General features: G+C 43.3%; 1 protein-coding gene across 2 annotated transcripts in view; it reads right to left on the bottom strand.

Moving 5' to 3' along the window:
- CACNA1S (calcium voltage-gated channel subunit alpha1 S) overlaps nt 1-20,195 on the bottom strand; it is an 817,957-nt gene that overhangs the window by 96,147 nt on the left and 701,615 nt on the right. For both annotated transcript variants that reach the window (XM_072137243.1, XM_072137244.1), the window contains one exon: nt 5,768-5,870. In XM_072137243.1, coding sequence (XP_071993344.1) covers nt 5,768-5,870 — 103 coding nt within the window. The remainder of the gene's footprint in view (nt 1-5,767; nt 5,871-20,195) is intronic.

Raw genomic sequence — 20,195 nt, 5'->3', positions numbered from 1 at the left:
CTCAAGGTCTCCCTAAGCTCAACCAGTCGTCTCAGTCACCCTGTGGTCGGGTTTTCTGCCATACCAGTCTCCATAAACATCGCCTTACGTAACTCCTTTTCCTGCCGCAACCTATCCCGTTTGGATCTTGTCCCTTGCTCTATGCAGTAACCTCGCATCACAGCTTTGTGAGCCTCCCACAGTATGGCTTGAGTCGATACTGAGTCTACATTAAAGCGGAAGTGTTCAGCTAGGGATGTGGATAACTCTTCCTTTATATGTGGGACTTTTAGCAGGGCCTCATTCAACCTCCAATGGCAGGTGCGTAAGTAGGTAAACTCATCTCTAAGGTTTGGCACCAAAGGGGCATGATCAGACCAGGAAATGGACCCTATTTCTGCATCTCTCATCATCCGCAGGATTTGAATATCTCCGAAGAAATAGTCAATGCGGGTATGGGTAACGTGTGGGGCAGAGTAAAATGTGTATTCTTTTTCTCTGGGGTTACAAACCCGCCATAGGTCGTACAGGGAGAAGCGCCGAACTAGGCTACGGAAGGCTGTTGCCATGTTGTTTTGGGAACGATTGACTGGGGAATTCGTCATTGCCAACCTATTCATTGAAGTAGAGAAGATGAGGTTAAAATCCCCTCCCAGTAACAGTGGCATTGGGGGCAATTTAGCTATTCTATTAAGTACCTTGGTGAGGAACCTCACCTGGGAGGAGTTTGGGGCATATATGTTACATAGGCGGATTGGATTGCCATGGAGTGTACCCTGTAGGATGAGGTATCGTCCCATCGGGTCAGCGATCACAGAGAAGACCTGCATCGGGCATGAGCTGGAAATCAAAATCGCTACTCCGGCTTTTTTACTGTCATGAGAAGCTAAATAGGCCTCAGTGTATAAGTGCCTGGCGAAGGCAAATGAACCTCTTGTGTCATAATGTGTCTCCTGCAGGTAAACTATGTCTGCCCTACTGGATCTCATTTCCCTTATTATCTCCCTCCGATATGGGTGGAGAAGGTCTAAAAGAGAGAAAGGGAAAGGGAAAAAAGGGGAGGGGGGAACACACAAATGGGTAAGGACGTAAAAAGACAAGATACAGTAACAATTAGGTTATACCAAGGGTATAAACCAAAATGGGAGAGAAATATCACTCCCTTTCTGGTTGGGATCTAAACCACCTTTTCCCTTAAAAAAAAAGGAAAGGGAGAAAACCAGCAGGTGGCTGAGGGATCGTCTGGTGTATACCAGCGAGATCACTCAATAGTCCCAGACGGGGTAATGTGAGACCACGGCACAGCCAAGATGGGGTCACACAACCAAGAAATATATCTATCAATACTATCAAAAATAACTAGGAAATACGTCTGCAGGCAGACCCCTGGTGCAGAGGTACGTGAACTTATGAACACATTGAAAAACTCGTTATTGTCCAGGCTGAATAGCATTATGCTGTTAAGATCACATCATAAAAAGGATATCCTCATAAAGGTTCTGTCGGACCTAAGTAGGGGATTCTCCAGCAGACCGTCTTGATTGCGGTCGCCTCCTATTTTTTTGCACTATCCGCCATTTGGATGTAGGTAGGGCTACTGGCGTTGAATGTCCCGCTTCCCAGTCTTGCATAGGAGGCACAGGTATGTCCCATGCTTCACAGAATGGTATCAGATCCTGGAATGAGCGCAGTGTCGCCGCCAGGCCTTCATGTGTAGCTATTAAGGCAAAAGGATAGCCTCATCTATAGGTAATCCCATGTTGATGTAAGATGTCCAGGAGGGGGCGCAGTTGTCTTCTCTTCTGCAGGGTCAGCCATGAGAGATCTTGGTATAGCTGTATCTTTGCACCTTGGAACTCATGCTCCCGCTGCTTTCTTGCTCTGAACATGATACGTTCTTTAAGTTCATAATCTTGTAGCCTGCAAATGATGTCTCTGGGGGCAGAGCCTGCTGACTTTGGCCTAAGGGCTCTATGAGCTCTGTCAAATTTTATCCGGACAGAGGGGTCTCCCAGTATAGAAGTGAATAAAGAGTGTAGCAAGTCTTTTACGTTTTCTCTTCCCTCTACCTCCGGCACTCCCCTCACTCTTATGTTATTTCGTCTCCCTCTGTTATCCAGATCCTCCAAGTGTCTGGTGATATCTCGCATAGTCTCTGCTTGGGAGGAGACGAGGGATTGCAACTGTGCCATGTTGTGCCTAGAGTCTTCTGTAGCCACTTCCAGAGAGTCTACTCTGCCCGTAACCAACTGCAGATCATTTCTCACTTCTGTTAGTTCAGCCTTCAAGGTATCTTTCACCTCTGTTATAAGAAGCTTGAAATCCTCTTTAGTAGGGAGGTTTTGTAGAAAAGCTTGTAGGGTGTTAAGCTCTGTGTTAGAAGCTGGGAAGCCCCCTGGAGGTTCTGTATGTAATTCAGGAGATGAAGCCCATGTGGGTGAGGGCTCTTGGTATCTTGTAAAAGTGGGTGTTAATGCCAGATCCTCCTCTTGCAGAACAGGGGATCGCGGTTGTGAGCTTGACTGCTTTTTCATAGGAGGGTTTGATGCCTGCTCATGCAGGCTCCTCTGTGGTAATATCGGTGCTGGAGTGGGGTGATCCAGCTCTGCCTCCCTGCTAGCTCTTGCCACAGCACTGTAGCTCCTGTTATGTGAGCTCTCTCTCCCTGGGGGAAGTGTTTCTTGTGCCCTATTCCCTCCTGTATTAGGGGGGGCTTTGCCTCCCAAATCCTTTACTCCATGTCTCCCCTTTACATGTGGAGCATCTCTCTCCTTTTTTCCTCCGGAAAGGGGGCTCGGTGTGCTGCCTACCCTTGCTGCTGGCGGGTCAGGCTGCTCCCTGGCTGCTGTATGCCTGGTTATTGGGGCCGATGTGGAAGAGCGGGTGGAGGGCTCACCTTTCTGTTTGGCTGCACCCGAACCAGCGCGTCCCGCTGCCGATGTGGGAGACATGGTCTTCCTTCTCTCCAGGCTGACTTTCTGCTGGGAGGTCTCGCTGCCGCCACATGCGTCTCGTGGCCAAAATGGCGCCCAGTCTGGAGAGTGAGCGGGATTCCGCCGAACGTATCCGTCCAAGGTGCCGACTGGATGGGTTTTCTTGGGCGGTAAGGCTTCAGGCCCCTTTCTCGGGGCGTTTTTTTACCTTGGGTGCCAGTGTTCGCTATTGTTTTGGTGTGTTATTAACACCAGGGGTCCGGAGCTCTCCGCTCACGCGTCCATCTTGGCTAATGGCTGGCCACGCCCCCTTCCCGGGGTCGAAACGAATTTTAACAAATTCGCCCATCTCTAGCGTCAATCTGTCTTGACCTTAGGTTACTTGCTTGTACTTCTATATGGGGGTGATGGACACATTACTATGCATAAAATGTACAGAGCAAGATGGTGTAGATCTGGAACTAGAAAGAGTTGGTACATGGGGGAATAAGGGGGGCTGGGATAAGATCAGGAATAAAAACCAAAGGAATAGGGAAAACCCTATAAAGTGTATGTACACTAATGCCAGAAGCCTCACAAAGAAGCTTCACCCTTCTTGTCTCAAGCCTGTCCAGTGACATCAATGAAGCAATGTTGAGTCCCTATGGGTGGAGATAAGGGGAGGAAAAAAGAAAATATTACTAGGGGTTTGCTATAAGGCTTTAAATATTATGGAGGCAACAGAGAAACTGCCTGTACAATCTTGTCCACCAAAATTCATCAAAAAATCGTATGTATTCCAAAATGATACGGGTGTAAAGTACAGCATGTCCCACATAAAAAGCGCAAATCCAGCTTCACATACCAAAAAGTAAACAAGTAAGTGTCATACCTCTTGGAAGATGGCAATGCAAATACTATAATTTTTTTCAAATATGTTTTATTCTTTAAAACTTGTAAAACGTATGAAACAATGTAGAATACATTTGTACTGATTCATAGAATGAACATTAGAATGTTTATTAGGCAATATGGTGAACACCAGAAGGAAAGTAAAAAATCTGTTACAGAATTAATGGTTTTTTTTCCCTAACCCCTATTATATTTGGGGACCCCAATATAATAAATTTTCATCATTAGGACATAACCACCACAAAAAAGTATCACTGAAATGTGCATCTTAAATTGCATAATGCATTTTAAGATTGATTTTCTCCTTTAATCTTGTTTTGAAAGTGAAAATTTTAGGGCTAAATTACTGACATAATTAGGCCATTCTAAATTTTACATCCATTTCTTTTTAGTTGCTATGCAGAGCTCAAAGGATTTACAAGCTTTGTAAGAGTTGTTATCAATAGTTTGAGGTTTCCAGAAAACGGAGTCTCTAATAATTATATATTTCAAAGCTCATTTAACCCCTTCCTAAAACTTGACGTAATAGTACTGCATAGGCGGCAGTGACTTGCCAACCTGGCAAGTTAAGTTAAAGTTATAACCATATAATGCATTACATAGCAGATTCCCTTTACTTAGTCGGCACCCATTCCATTGTGTGCCTCATTGTGTGCCCCTTTAGCAGTTTTCTACCACATGTGGGGTAATTCCATATTTCATAGATTTTATGTAACTGAATATGGGATACATTTTCTTCTTCAGCTGCTTATAAAAATAAATACTTTGGGCCACAGTAAAAGTAAAAATTGTAATTTTTCACTTCCGCTCACCAAAGTTAATTAAAATTCTTGAAATACACATGGTGTTAAAATTCTCCCTCTGCATCCCTTGATAAATTTGAGGTCTGTAGTATCCATATTGGGGATGACCGATATTGCTGTGGTTTTCCACTCATTGCTGGGTTTTGCTGCTCACCGAATACTGCATACTTCTTTGATATAAGTTATTGTGTGATATATAAATGATATATAAATATATATCTCTGAAGCAAGTCATCCTTGTTTGTTCAATGGCAATTGTTCAATTTATTTTTACATCTTTTTCTATAAATTCAGTATGTAAAGATTAGATCTGTCCTGGAGAGCATATACAACTAATTCTGCAACATGTGCAAGTTACAAGCAAAACTTTTACCCAGGCAGAATACTGTTCTATAAACACATTTTTGGTAACAGACAAGAAACAGGATTTTAGCTACACACCGTTGTATGAGCCAATAGCACTGGAAATTGGAATAGCACCAATGATTCAGACCCACAACCATGAATATACAGTAGAGCTGTGCTAAGCCCATGTTGGAGTGCAACAGACTGTTCAAACAGCCAACAACCTCTGCAGCCTATTCTAAGTATGAGAATGTCTCAAGTTATGGAATGGAAGTGGATCTAGATGTTAAGATGTTAGTACCATCTCCCTTACAAAACACTTCTTGAATTAAGTAACACAAACCAATGTGAATGTGAATTTACCAGCCAAAGCAAAACTTTCTACACATGTTTGTATGTTGTGTTGTTGATACAATACAACATACAAAAATTTATAGGAAGTGTTGCTAGAATATGCCAAGTGTATTCAGTGTTAGCTGATAAAACATAATTCACAACAAGTCAAGATAAAAAATGTTACAAACAGACACAAATAAAGGGAGTTGCCATTAATAGTGTGGTGTTATGTGCCCGTATAATACATTCATTGTATGCACACAATCACAGCATGATGGAAGCAAGTTCGACAGTGTGTAGACTCTGTGTGTGGTCCAGATAGGCAATTCTAGAAGATCAGACTTTTTCAGTTGAACGACATATCATAGTTCAGCCAAAGCAAATGAACTCTAGGGATAATGTATTTAAATGATATAAGTGTTATACCTGTTAAAAAAAAAATTCCAGAAAAAGTTAACTGAAGTTGAACAGATATCTTACCTTCAGTTTTTATCTTCAAAGCTGTCCTTACAAGTGAAAATAAAGTAGCATTGAAAGTAACAGTCCCATCACTGTTTAACGGCATATTCATACTTACTAACCTCTACAAAAAAAAAAGAAAAAAATACATTGTTTGATCAAATTCAATTTCTAAAAACAGCAAAATGACTTAAGGTTTATTCACTGGCTGTCCAATGATACAGAAGTAATCGTATTAATCAAAGAAATCTTTAGTCAAACTGTGTTAGTATAAATATAGAAGTGGTCAATGCAAATGACATGTTTACAATTAGTCTATATCCCTATGCATGCATTCAGGGCTGTACAGACCCGGCGGGTGTTGGTGGAGCAGGTACTGGATACATCAACCCCTCTCACTCCACAAACTACTACTTCGGCAGTATCAGTTGGAGCAGATTACAGGAGCTCGCAGCACACAGACCCCAAGCCCTCGCTCCTGTGATATTACGCACAGCACAGGCGACATATGATTAGACTTCCGACTGCGCCAGGTCAGGTGGACGTCTAAAGTCATCACATGACGCCTGCACCCCACTGCTGAGAAAGGAGGAACAAGAAGAGTAACAAGGTGTGAGTATACATATATAATTTTTTTTTTTAAATCCACTACTTGGGCAGCACTAGTTATTTAGGGCAGCACTGTGACTGCTGGGGCCAGCCTTGTGGCTACTTTGAGCTGCTCTGTGACTACTGGGGTGACATTTGCTACTGGAGGCAGTTTGGTGGTTTCTGAGAGCTGCACTGTCTACTGGAAGCTGCCCTGTGACTACTAGAGGCAGCCCTTTGGCTACTGGTAGCTTTCCTGTGACTGCTGGGGACAGTCCCGTGACTACTGGGGGCAGCATTGGTTAATGGAAGCTGCCCTGTGACTAAAGGATATATTAAAGAGGAGAAACCCAAACTACACCCCTAGTGTAGTATTTTAAGTAGAGTATATTACTAGGATTCCAATAAGAATTGGTCACCTGATGTAACCTTAAATAAATGCCTAGAAATCATGGGGTACATTGGGGTCTCAGTGTCCTGTGAATTGCAGCAACCTCCCAAGAGCCGGTACAGTAGTGCAGGATCGGTACGTGGCATAATATACAGAACTATAAAAAAAGTGAATGTAATTTTTATTACGATATTTATTATTTATTCTCTTTTTATATTTTACCCAAAACCAAAAGACTAATTTTATCATTACATATATTTTGCAACTTTTTAGAGTTTATTGTCACAGACCTGACGAAGTGGGTGGCCCATCCCCGAAACGCGTTGTTTATCTTTGTACAGAATAAAAGAAACCTTGAACCACACAATTTAACGTCTCAAGAACTCTGTGGATAGCAAGCCTTTAACCCCTTAACGCTGAAGCCACTTTTCACCTTCCTGACACGGCCCATTTTTAAAAATCTGACATGTGTCTATTTAAGTGGTTAAAACTTTGGAACGCTTTAACATATCCAGTTGATTTTGAGATTGTTTTTTCGTGACACATTGTACTTCATGCTGGTTGAGAAATTTAATCAATATATTTAGTATTTATTTATGAAATAAATGGAAATTTGGCAAAAATTTTGAAAAAAACAATGTTTTCCAAATTCAAAATTTTCTACTTTTTGGAAAGTTGGCCATATCACTAAAATAACTTGATAACTAACATTTTCCATATGTCTGCTTTAACTTGGCATCATTTTTCAAACATCTTTTCCTTTATTTAGGATGTTAGGAGGCTTATAACTTTAGGTGCAATTTTTCAGATTTTCACGAAAATCATCAAAACCTACTTTTGGAGGGTCAATTTAGTTGGAAGTGACTTTATAAGGCCCACATGACAGAAAACCCCCACAAATGACACCATTTTAGAAACTACACCCCTCAAAATATTCAAAACAACCTTTGGGAATTTTGTTAACCCTATGAGCGTTTCATGAGGGTGAAAGGTAAATGAAAGTGAAATTAGAGAAATGTAATTTTATCTCAATAGATTCATTGAACACTAAAATTTGCACCATCACAATGGGTTAAAATGGAAAATGCATTTTACAATGTTTAGGGCAATTCCTCCTGAGCATGCCAATACCCATTTTGTCACTGTACCACGCTGTACGGGCACAGGGGGGCACTTGGAATGGAAAGAGCGTTGTTTCGTTTTTGCAGGGCAAATATGGCTGAAAAAGTTTTCATGTGTCAGGATGCATTTGGAGAGCCATAATGGTACCAAAACAGAGGAAAGTTCCAACATCAGACACCATTTTGGAAAGTACACCCCTTGGAGAGTTTAGCAACGTGTAATTTGTGTATTTTCCCCAACAGGTGTTTGATTCAATTAGGCCCCAAAAGGGAAAAAAGGTGAACATTTTCTCAAAAAAGCCACTTTTTCCCCAAATTTTTGTAAGCCACAAGTGATAAAAGATGAAACAACCCCATAAATGTGTAAAACTATTTCTCCTAAGCACAGAACTGCACTTTTGCATATAAAGTGTTGTATGGGTACACAGTAGGGCTAAGAAGGGAAAGAGGGGCTTTGGCCTTTTAGAAGCCAGATTTGACAATCATCCTTTACATGTGTCAGGATGCATTTGGAGAGTGCTAGTGGTACCAAAACAGAGCGGAACCCCAACAATTTTCCCAAAAAAGTCACTTTTACGGCTAATTTTTGTATTCCATAAGGCATTAAAGATGAAACAACCCCAAAAAATGTGTACTAGCATTTCTCCCGAGTATAAAATTGCCCCACACATGCAAATAAAATGTTGTATGGGTACGCAGTGAAGCCCAGAAGGGAAAGAGGGGCGTTGGCCTTTTAGAAGCCAAATTTGACAGACATCCTTTACATATGTCAGGATGCATTTAGAGAGCCGTAGTGGTACCAAAACAGAGCGGAACCCCAACAAGTATCACCATTTTGGAAAGCATACCCCTTAGAGAATTTAGCAAGGTGTAATATGTGTATTTGTCCGTAAAGGTGTTTGATTTAATTAGGACTTAAATAGATAAAAGGTGAACATTGTCTTATAAAGGTCATTTTACTCCTAATTTTATATAGCCACAAGGGATAAAAAAATGTAATAACCCCCCAAAATGTGTAGAAGTACCCCACATGTGTATATAAAATGTTGTATGGGCGCACAGTAAAATTAAAGGCGAATGTTTGCCTTTTAGAAGCCAAATTTGACAGAAATGTTTGACATGCATTTGGAGAACTCTAGTGGTAAAAAACAGAGAAGAATCCGAAAAGTGACCCTAATCTTTGAATGCACACCCCTTAGAGAATTTTTCAATGTGTAATATATGTATTTGCCCCTACAGGTAAATGATCCAATTGGGCCCTAATCATTAAAAAGCTGAAAATTTTCCTATAAATGTCACTTTACCCCTAATTTATGTAAGCCACAAGGGATAATATATTAAATAACCCCAAAAAAGGTGTAAAACTATTTCTCCCGAGTGTAGAAGTACCCCACATGTGCATATAAAATGCTTTATGTGCGCACAGTAGAGGAAAAGAGGGATGTTTGTCTTTTAGAGGCCAAATTTGCAAGAAATCCTTCACATGTGTCAGGATACATTTGGAGAGCCGTAGTGGTACCAAAACAGAGGAAAACCCGAAAAGTGACCCTAATTGTTGAATGTACACCCCTTGGGGAATATAGCAAGGTGTAATATGTGGTGTAGTGTAATACACGTGGTGAAATGAGCATTTTGAACATATAGGTGGTTTCCAAATATGATGTGCAATGGAGTCCAAGATGGAAATTGCAATTATTTCTGGAAAGTTCAGTGCCCGTTATGTGGCGCCCCTTATGAAATAATGGAGGGGTATAGAGAGCAACAGGACATAACAGTTGTTACAATTATTCATTTAACCGAAATTAATTCACAATAGGTTGGGCGTGAATTGTGAATGTCTAGTGTATAAGGAGGTAGTATATATCAAGGGACCAACTAAACTTTTGTCACAATTGAGTTGTCGCAGGTCTCTTAGTAGTATGTAGTGTCCATCCTAACTCCTCTTTTGGAACAGACTCTTTATTGAGTCCTACCATTAGAAGCAGCAGAATTCACCGGGAAAATGCTGTCCTGGCAAAACACAGGAACATCTAAACCATAGGTACTGGGGCCCCGTCCTTCTTATCCCAATATTAGTTTCCTAATATCTTCCTCTTGAAAACGGAGAAATGATATGGCAGGACCTGCACATTGGAACAGCTCGTAAGAGTTGTACAGCATCATCTGAACAATGTGCACAGCCAGCACTTTTGTACCATATCTTCGTTTTCCGTAGGGAAATTATCGCTCTTATTCACCCTAGCGATGCCCATTGTGACGAATATTGCTGCTTTTGGCTGGACCAAATCGACCAGCCAATAGCGGCAAACATGGACAGAGGGGGGCAACAAAACCCCTCTGGAACGCAAGGCAAAATTGGTGGCTGTCAGGAACAGCCGCCACCCTGCCCCGATCACCGTGTCTACAGAAAAGGTGACCGGTATTACTGACGTCATAAGTAAATTCGCTGCTATTGGCTCGTCTGAATTGATGAGCCAGTAGCAGCGATAATAAACTGGGGGTGTGTGGGGGGGATGTAACCCTTCTGGTCCATGGGGCAGGATGGATGCCTGTCAGGAACAGCCACCATCTTACCCCGATCACTGTGTCTGACCGGTGTTGGAAAGTCACTACCCGCCGCACCGTTCTATAACAACGCTCGTTGGGAATAGGCTATACAATCTTTATGTATTTTTTAAACAATTTAGACAAATAAGGGCTTATTTTTTGCGAGACGAGATGCACTGTAAAAAACCTTTATTTTAGTGGGTTTTTAGCTTATTGAAGCAATTTTATTAACTTTTTACGTGTGGAGGAAAATAAAATCATCAATTCTTGTTTTGGATTTTTAGCATTTTTTTGGGGGGGGTGTTCACTGTAGCATAATAATAATATATTATCTTTATTCTACGGATCACTACGATTACGGTGATACCTCAGAAGGCAGGGACCCGGCTTCCGGAGGAAGATCTCGCAGCCCCGGGCACCGGCAGTCCCGGGGCTGCGATCGGAGCAATCTCCGATCGCGGGTGTTAGAGGCGGGTGTCAGCTATAATATATAGCCGACACCCGCAGCTTCTGGCGCCAGCTCCGTTCAGGAGCCGGCGCCAGAAGCTTGATGTAATAGTACTGCATTTTGCGGGAACGCACCTCCCGCGATGCAGTACTATTATGTCAAATGTCGGGAAGGGGTTAAACACACAGCTTTTTCTGTATTTTATATTCTGTGACTAATGGAGGCAGCCCTGTGGCTACTTATGGCTACAATGGGGCATAAAAGTGACTTTTGCCACAGTAGGGACAGAATTTTGATCTGTAGATGAACTTGACACTCCTTTATTGCGTTACTAAATATAATTCAAGGGTAGTAACATACTGATAGCTATGGGCAGAGTAATCAGCTTGACGACACCAATAGGGATGTACTGAAAATGTGTGGGGCAGTATCAACATTTACTTACCCGGTCCATTCTTGTTCCAGTGGCGGCTTCTCCGACGAGCGTTCGGGTCTTCCGGCGATTCATGAAGGTCCTGCGCCTGATATCCACCAGGTGTCGCTGCTGCGCTGAGGTCCGCTGAGTTGTGTAGGAGTTCACTGATCTCTTCCTGGTGCATGTGAGTATGGCGCGTGCAACCAATTTTTTTTTTTAAATGCGGCGGTTTTTCCAAATCCGTCAGGTTTTCGTTCGACCATGGCCCCGATTTCCGTTGCGTGCATGCCAGCGCCAATGCGCCACAATCTGATCGCGTGCGCCAAAATCCCGGGGCAATTCAGGGAAAATCAGCGCAAATCGGAAATATTCCGGTAACACGTCGGGAAAACGTGAATCGAGCCCTTAGTAAATGACCCCAAATATACGGTGCAAGAATATAATCTGAGCAGAATCTTAAATTCTAGTGTTGTTTTTCCTGGCATTCAATCGGTTACATATATACGGTACAGACCGAAAGTTTAGACACACCTTCTCATTCAAAAAGTTTTCTGTATTTTCATGACTACAAAAATTTAGATTAACACTGAAGACATCAAAACTATGAATTAAATCATGTGGAATTATATACTTAAAGGGGTATTCTCATTTTGGCAAATTAATGTTATTTTTTGCATGATGAAATTATATATTTCTCCAATATACTTTCTGTATCAATTCCTCACGGTTTTCTAGAACTCTGTTTGCTGTCATACTATACAAAAGTTTCTATGTTTACTTCCAGTGGACAGAAATCTGACCATGGTGCACAGCTCATTAGCATCATAGGGAGTAATCACAACTGTGGGTTATAACGAGCCGTGCACCTGTGTGACCATAGTCAGATTTCTGTCCACCGGAAATAAACGTAGAAGCTTTCCATAGATGGACAGAAAGCAGATATCTAGAACACCGCGAGGAATTGATACAGAAAGTATATTGGAAAAATGTATAGCTTTTCATTATACAAACAACATTTATTTGCTGAAATGGTAAAACCCCTTTAACAAAAAAAGTGTGAAACAACTAAAAATATGTCATATGTAATATTATATTCTAGGTTCTTCAAAGTACCCACCTTTTGCTTTGATTACTGCTTTGCACACTCTTGGCATTCTCTTGATGAGCTTCAAGAGGTAGTCACCAAAAAAGGGTTTCACATCACAGGTGTGCCCTGTCAGGTTTAATAAGTTAAATATATAGAAAAGCTACACCTTGCTCCATGTAAGAGGCAGGAAATATATGGTAAGAAACTGTAATACAGTCTCTGCTGTTTGAGTGCTTCTAACCAGGCACTCTAACTTTCTTGAAAGAGTTTGTTTTATAAGCTGCTGCGTACTCTGGTATACAGGACGTGAGTCCTGGTGACAAAAATAAAAAGTGTTTACAGTAAGTGGCCAGTTGGATAGTCACACTGCTTATTTCCCATAGATTAGTGCTTCTATTTAACACAAACTAGTATTTGGTATATTTTTTGTGGATATTTATTAAACACACATGGTATAACAAAGTAAAGTTAGAAGTCGGACAATGCGTTTGGGGGAGGATTTGCCCCTTCTTCAGGTCCCAAGATAAATTCTGTAATATGCAAAAGTACTGTATGAGGGCAACTTTATACATACATCAAATATATACAATCTCAATGTATAAGATACAGTATATTTTTGTTCCAAGGACATTGTTTATACATAAAAAAGTAAATAGATAGATAATTCATAAAAAATAGAAAAATTGTTCAGCAAATATACATATACATAAATCTGCATCAAAAAGGAATACATTTTGTAGTAAAAATATAGAGAATTGTTTTCTCCAATGTTATTGTATAAAAGGCCATCGTTATAACCATGATTATAAGTAATATGCATATCATATTAAAATAGCATGTAGCTTATGTTTCTAGATAGAGAACACTATGTTTGTAACAAGAGTATAAAAGGAAATAGTGGCTATGGTCATTAGCATTATAAGAAATATATCCTAAGAGGTATATACAGCAGGTGTTTCTCAAGAGGATCAAAAGGAGTTTATGTAAAAATTAAGGGCTCACCTATTTGCATGTGAGTTGTCTTGTTTGACAATATATATGCTTGTTTGACAATGAAATAATGGAGCAATAGCTTAAATAAGAACTGCTTTTTAGTAATTAAAGAGCGATTTCCCATTATAGCTTACTGACCTGTCCAGGACAGAAAGAAACGATGTCTGCGCTTCAGGAGATGTGCAGGTAAAAACAATTTTCCTTTATTGAGAATCCAAATAAAATCCAAAACATGGCAAAAGTACAATCGTGTGTTGGCCCAGGTATGTGACCTGTGCGTTTCGCTCGTTCGAATCCGATCGCCTGTGACACAATCCCCTTCTAAATTCCTGTCAAAGCGGCTCAAATCCCGAAAACGTCGGGAAGTCTTACGGAAATGTGATCCGCGAACCCTTAGTAAATAAGCACCAGTATGCTTTTGTTCCAAGGACGTCGTTTATACATAAAAAAGTAAATATGTTCAGTAAAAGGCAGCACTCCAAGGTCCGTGGAAAAGGGTGAATCCTTATTACATTACTAGTGGAATAAAGATTCTCCCTTTTCCACGGACCTTGGAGTGCTGCCTTTTACTGAAAATATTATTGGGACCCTTGCCAAGGGATCAACAGTGCTGCTCTGGATTTCTTTCTTATAAAAAGTAAATAGATAGTTCATAAAAAATAGAAAAATAGTTACATATATACATAGTAAAAAAACACATGCAGTAAAAAAAATGGAAGGAGATTGATCTCAATCCAAACACGCAGGAGGATACCCTCACCGGGCTATTTAAACTCAGCCACGGACCGGCACAGGCACTATTTGCGCTGCAGCCGACCATTAGAGATCTCCCATCAAGTCCGCTTGATCCCCTTGCCACCTCATACACTACTCTCACCATCCATTTATGACTTCCTATCTCCTCTCCCTAGCGCTTATAGAGGGTAATACTCCCTGCAAACCATGCGCATTCAGCGCCAACAAAACACCTGAAGGAGAATATTCCCTGCAGACCTCGCGGATCCTTATATCCAGCTGCCTGTATGATAGGTCAGTAAGCAAAAAAAGGTTCAAAGATCCTGCTCACCTTCCAGCTTGATTCTTTCCTTGTGCAAGAAGCATCTAGTAAGCCCCATGGACTTCAGGCATGGAATCCAAGACAGAAAGAAACAATGTCCGCGCTTCAGGAGATGTGCAGGTAAAAGCAATTTTCCTTTATTGAGAATCCAAATAAAATCCATAACATGGCAAAAGTACAATCGTGTGTTGAGCTCGGATGAAGACCCAAAGAAATGCTCAGGGACTATTCTGATAAGATATTTTTTATTCATTATGAAAGTGTCATTTTTGGCCTAAATGAATGTATTTTACAAAAAACTTTAACAGTTGCTAATTCCAATTATTTTAAAACCATGTGAAACACTTAAAGGTTTAATAGACTTAAAAAAAGTTGTTTTACATACATTGAGGGTTGTAGTTTCTATAGTGGGTAATTTGGCAATTGAAATGTGCCTGGAAAGCAGAACATTTAAAACTTTGAAAATGAAGAACGCATGCAAGCGGCACCTTAAGGCAATTTAAAGGTACCGCTGATTGATGCGCTGGCTGATCACTTTCCCTTTAAAAGTCCAGCACCTTCTTTACTGCTTTTCTGGATCTTTGTGCCTCACAGCCTGAGAGAAAGCTCTGTAGCGATTTACCTGCGTTCCAGTGTCTCCTGCGTTCCAGTGTCTCCTGCATTCCTGAGCCCCCCTGTGCTCCTGTGTCTAGCTGAGACCCACCGTGTTCCTGTGTTCCAGTGTTCCTCCGTGCTGCTGTCCTGTGTGCTGTGTTCGCGTACCCATCTGCTTGGACTTTGACGTTGCATCTCTGCCGCCTGTCCTGACCCTGTGTTTGTACCTGACCACGAGATTGTCTGCTGTTTCTGTACCTCGACCTTGGCCGCCACTGCAGACAAGTCACGCCTGTGAAACAACCTGGTGGTATCACACCGCAGCTAGTCCAACCCGCTTTGCGGCAGGCTCTGGTGAAAACTGGGTACCACTTAGACTCTGGTCCCAGGTAGTGGCTTGTGTCATTGTCTGCAGTGGTCCAGAGGATCCACAACCCTCGAGCCTGACAATATGTTAAAGTGTTCCGAAGCTGTAACCATATATCGTGACACATCAAATTCAAAAAATTGAGTCTGGTCATTAAGCTGAAAACAAGCGCCCGTGATAAGGGGTTAAGTGTCCCCAAGTGCAGTTGCAAAAACCATCAAGTGCTACAATGGTTACCACAGCATCTTGCAGCGGAATGCTATTCTATCCGGTTTGTGTTTAGTTGGACAATCAAGAAGGATAGTGATGGGGTGCTACGCCAGATCACCTGGCCTCCAAAGTTACGAGACCTGAACACAATCAAGATGCTTTGAGGTGAGCTGGGGTGAGCTTGGGAAGAAGGTAAAAGAGCATAAGCTCTTACGTTCTAAGCATCTCTGGGAACTCCTTTACGACTGTTGGAAGACCATTTCAGTTGTTTATTGTTTGGAGCTCATCAAGAGAATGAAAGTGTCATGGCAAGGACGCCGCCGACTCGTCACGTGACTTAGGGTGCAACTGTACAGGTTAATTTAGCCTACTCCAACTTGCGCTCACCTTTCACTCAAGGCGCAAATTGAGCATAAAATCACACCTCATACAGCTCCAGCACCACAGATATGATACACCACCACTTATTGCATTTATACAGGGACCAATAAGTATCCCACTCTACATCAACTCTTGCTTCTCAAGCAGTTACCTTGTCACACCACTAGACATGAACACCCAGCACTCTAGCAGTTACAAAGCTAACCACACTTTACAAGGCTATGCGTTCGCAGAGCATATAGGGACCAAAATAAAAGTGAAAAGCTTTAATTACAAAAAGTTGTTCAGTGCATAAAAAAGGATGTTAAAAACAAAAGAATAACAAAATAAAATGACACACAACGTGGCAAAACAGTTATAAAATAAAAAGGGAGAAAAATAACAGAAACTTACTAAAACTTAAAGTAAATAGATCAACAAAGTTAGTAATTATCCAATAGTTCAACAAATCTTACATATTCAAGATTAATATTTCCTTGACAGAAAGAGTGTGCAAAGCAGTGATCAAAGCAAAAGGTGGCTACTTAGAAAGAATAGATGTCACGCACAGGGGTTGGGAAGAATCTCTGAGGCTAAAGTCTGTGGACTCCCTGGACCACCGCGGGAGATAACGATACTAGCTGCAACCCGGGAGCGGAGTCTATGTGGACTCCTGGTCTTCGCCAGAGCCTGCGGAAAAGCGGGATGGTCTTGCTGTAGCAGGGAGCTACCAGGTAGGGGCATGGGTAGGCAGGACTACGGGAAGGCAGGACCTCGGGATGGCAGGACCTCAGGATGGCAGGACCTCGAGATGGCAGGACCTCGAGATGGCAGGACCTCGAGATGGCAGGACCTCGAGATGGCAGGACCTCGAGATGGCAGGACCTCGAGATGGCAGGACCTCGGGATGGCAGGACCTCGGGATGGCAGTACCTCGAGACGGCAGGACCTCGGAAGGACGGCTGGCAGGACCTCAGGAAAATCACGGAGGCATCTGGAAACTTTCAGGAATCACAGAGGCATCTGGAAACGCTCAGGAGGCTTTCTTTTCAGCAGAATGACCTGAAGATCTGGCAGGGGATACAGGGAGTCGCCAGGCTATATAGCAGAGCCAGGAATGACAGCAACAATAAGGCGGACGCTGGCCCTATAAATTCTTGGAGAGTAGGCGCGCGTTCTAGCAGCGGGAGTGGACCTGCGGCCTGGACGGGACCATGATGGAGCCATCAGGAGCCAGGAGAGATAAGAACTGACCTAGAGTGGGGCAGCGGAAGGCACCCGCGATCCGCAACATGGACCACGAGGGAACCCGTGCCATAGGTCTGGACCGGGGCCAAGCAGTGCACGGGTGCACCTGCGATCCGAGTCTTTCACCGAACTTAGTGCATTCGGTGGTGGACTGGGAGGACATCAGTTTGATGTGCAGCGGGCACTGGGCCACAAAGTTCCTGCAAAAATTGGGGCTGCATCAAAAATTTAAGTCCAGAGTCTACTGCCGAAAAACATGGCAGAGTGACTGGAGCAACAGGAGGAGGAGCCGCAAGAACCTGCTGTTGGGAGACAATCATCCTTTGAAGGTTAGCAGTGAGTTTGTCCAGGATTTCTTTTTGGGTAGCAATCTCTTGAAACTGCTGGACAATACGGCTGGGAAGGTCACTCAGTAGCTGCCGTGGGTCCTTGGCACAGTCCAGAGCTTAAGCAGGATACAAGACCTTGGCGGAGTCCATGGCCGGATCTTACTGTCACGCACTGGGGGGCAGCAAGAGTCTCTGACGCTAAAGTCTGTGGACTCCCTGGACCACTGCGGGGGATAACGATACTAGCTGCAACCCGGGAACGGAGTCTAAGTGGACTCCTGGTCTTCTTCGCCAGGGCCCACCGCAAAGTGGGATGGTCTTGCTGTGGCGGGGAACCACCAGGTCGCTCCACGGGTGCGACTAGGCCCGCGGTGGCAGCCAAGGTAGGGACACAGGAAAGCAGGACCACGGGAAGGCAGGACCACAGGATGGCAAGGCCTTCAGATGGCAGGACCTCGGGATGGCAGGACCTCGGGATGGCAGGACCTCGGGATGGCAGGACCTCGGGATGGCAGGACCTCGGAAGGATGGCTGGCAGGATCTCAGGAAGGAATCAGGAGGCATCTGGAAATGCTCAGGAATCACGGAGGCATCTGGAAATGTTTAGGAATCACGGAAGTGTCTGGAAACACTCAGGAGGCTTTCTCTTCATCAGAATGACCTGAAGATCCATCAGGGGATACTGGGGGTTGTCAGGCTATACAGCAGAGCCGGGAATGCCAGCGCCAATAAGGAGGACGCTGGTCCTTTAAATTCTTGGAGAGTAGGCGCGCGTGACCTAGTCACGAGGTGACCTGCGGCCTGGACGGGACTGCAACTGAGCCATCAGGAACCGGGAGAGGTAAGCACTGACCTAGAGCGGGGCAGCGGCAGGCAAACGGCGGAGAATGGGTGCACCCGCGATCCGCAACATGGATCGTGAGGTCACCCGTGACAATAGAAGATGTTTTCAGTTGTTTCACACTTTTTTTAAAATATAAAATTCCACGTGTGTTAATTCATAGTGTTGATTCAGTGTAAATCTACAATTTTTATAGTCATGAAAATACAGAAAACTCTTTGAATGAGAAGGTGTGTCCAAACTTTTGGTCTGTACTATATATATATATATATACAGTTTATATTTCTCAAACCTGTGCTGCCTGCCACAACCCACTGTCTGTTCCTGGATTCTGATTGTACGATGCCTACCTTGACTGCAGACTGTTAGGTTGTCAATAACAGACTGCAGTCAAGGTAGGCATCGTACAATCAGACTGCAGACTGTTATTGACAACCCACCTTGCCTGCCCCTTGTTACCACGCACGTCTCTGTGCCTGCTGGGCCAGCTGCTATCTATACTGGAACCACCACAAGAGGTATGGCCATGCAATCTTTCCCCAGCGAAGTCCAGATGCAGTAAAGTATAGAGGTGAATAACAGATGTCCAGGCACCCTAATTGTGTGGCTTATAGTCAAACCAGTTAGATAGCACAAAGGGTTCACAACCTGCTGCTTGTCACAGTTTGCTCAGGCCATGGACCCCGTTGGCCAAGCCAAGTCCCTGGTGCAAGCTTTGTTGGAGGACATGCATGAGCTGCACCAAAGTCAGGATCACCTTATGCAGGCTGTACAAACTATTGTTAAACACCTGGACTCTGCATCTACTCCTGTAGTACCACAGGTCTCAGCCACAATCGCTCCTCAGTCTGCTAAAGTTCTGCTGTCCAGCTTCCACTCCTGCCTCGTTATGATGGAAGTACCAAAGCCTGTTGTGGATTCCTGAACCAATGTTTCCTACTGAGCATTCTAAGGTGGCATTCATTTTTTCATTGCTTTCTGGATAAGTTTTATCTTGTGTTAATCCTCTCTGGGAATGTGAAACCCAGAAACAGCAAGTCTGGCAACTTTTCTGACTACTTTTAGGATACTTTTTGAGGAACCAAGAAGAATGTCATCTGTGGCATCTGCTCTGCTTCGTCTGCGCCAGGACTGTTTGTTGGACGTGATGCCATTCAGTTTAGGATTCTAGCTGCTCCCGAGCCATATGTTGGATCTGGCTCCTGAGCCATATGTTGCTCCTGAACTAGAGCATCATTATTCCAGGATACTTCTGTATCCTGGAATAATGATGCTCTAGTTCAGGAGCAGCATATGGCTCGGGAGCCAGATGTGGCTCTTTTGATGGCTGCCTTTGGCTCATGGATAAATCTTCAATACACAGTGATCAGCGCTGTGTCTGTCTAAGATATACAAAGCGCTGATCACTTAGTGTGACACAGAGGGGCATGTGCCGTGGCTACCTATCTACTGGGGGTACGGTGCTGTGGCTACCTATCATGTGCTGTAGCTAACTATCTCCTGGGGGTCATGTGCTGTGGCTACCTTTCTACTCGGGGCATGTGCTGTGGCTACCTATATACTGGGGGGCATGTGCTGTAGCTACTGTCTAATGAGTGGCATGTGCATATTGCACGGCTCTCAAGCAATTACATTGTGTGGCGTTCATGGCTCTCTCAGCCAAAAAGGTTCCTGACCCCTGCTCTGGTTGCTGATTTCTAGGAAGGTCTTGCTTCTCATATCAAAGATCAGCTGATCAGAGATGTGCCAACCTCCTTGGCTGACCTTATTGCTTTGGTTACACTTATTGACATGCGTTTTCATGAACGTGCCAAGGAGGTATCTCATGCGTAGGGGATTTGCAGACTGGCACC

This window comes from Engystomops pustulosus, chromosome 2 (genome assembly GCF_040894005.1).
Source record: "Engystomops pustulosus chromosome 2, aEngPut4.maternal, whole genome shotgun sequence".
NCBI lineage: Eukaryota > Metazoa > Chordata > Amphibia > Anura > Leptodactylidae > Engystomops > Engystomops pustulosus.
This window is presented reverse-complemented; position numbering and strand designations above follow the sequence as displayed.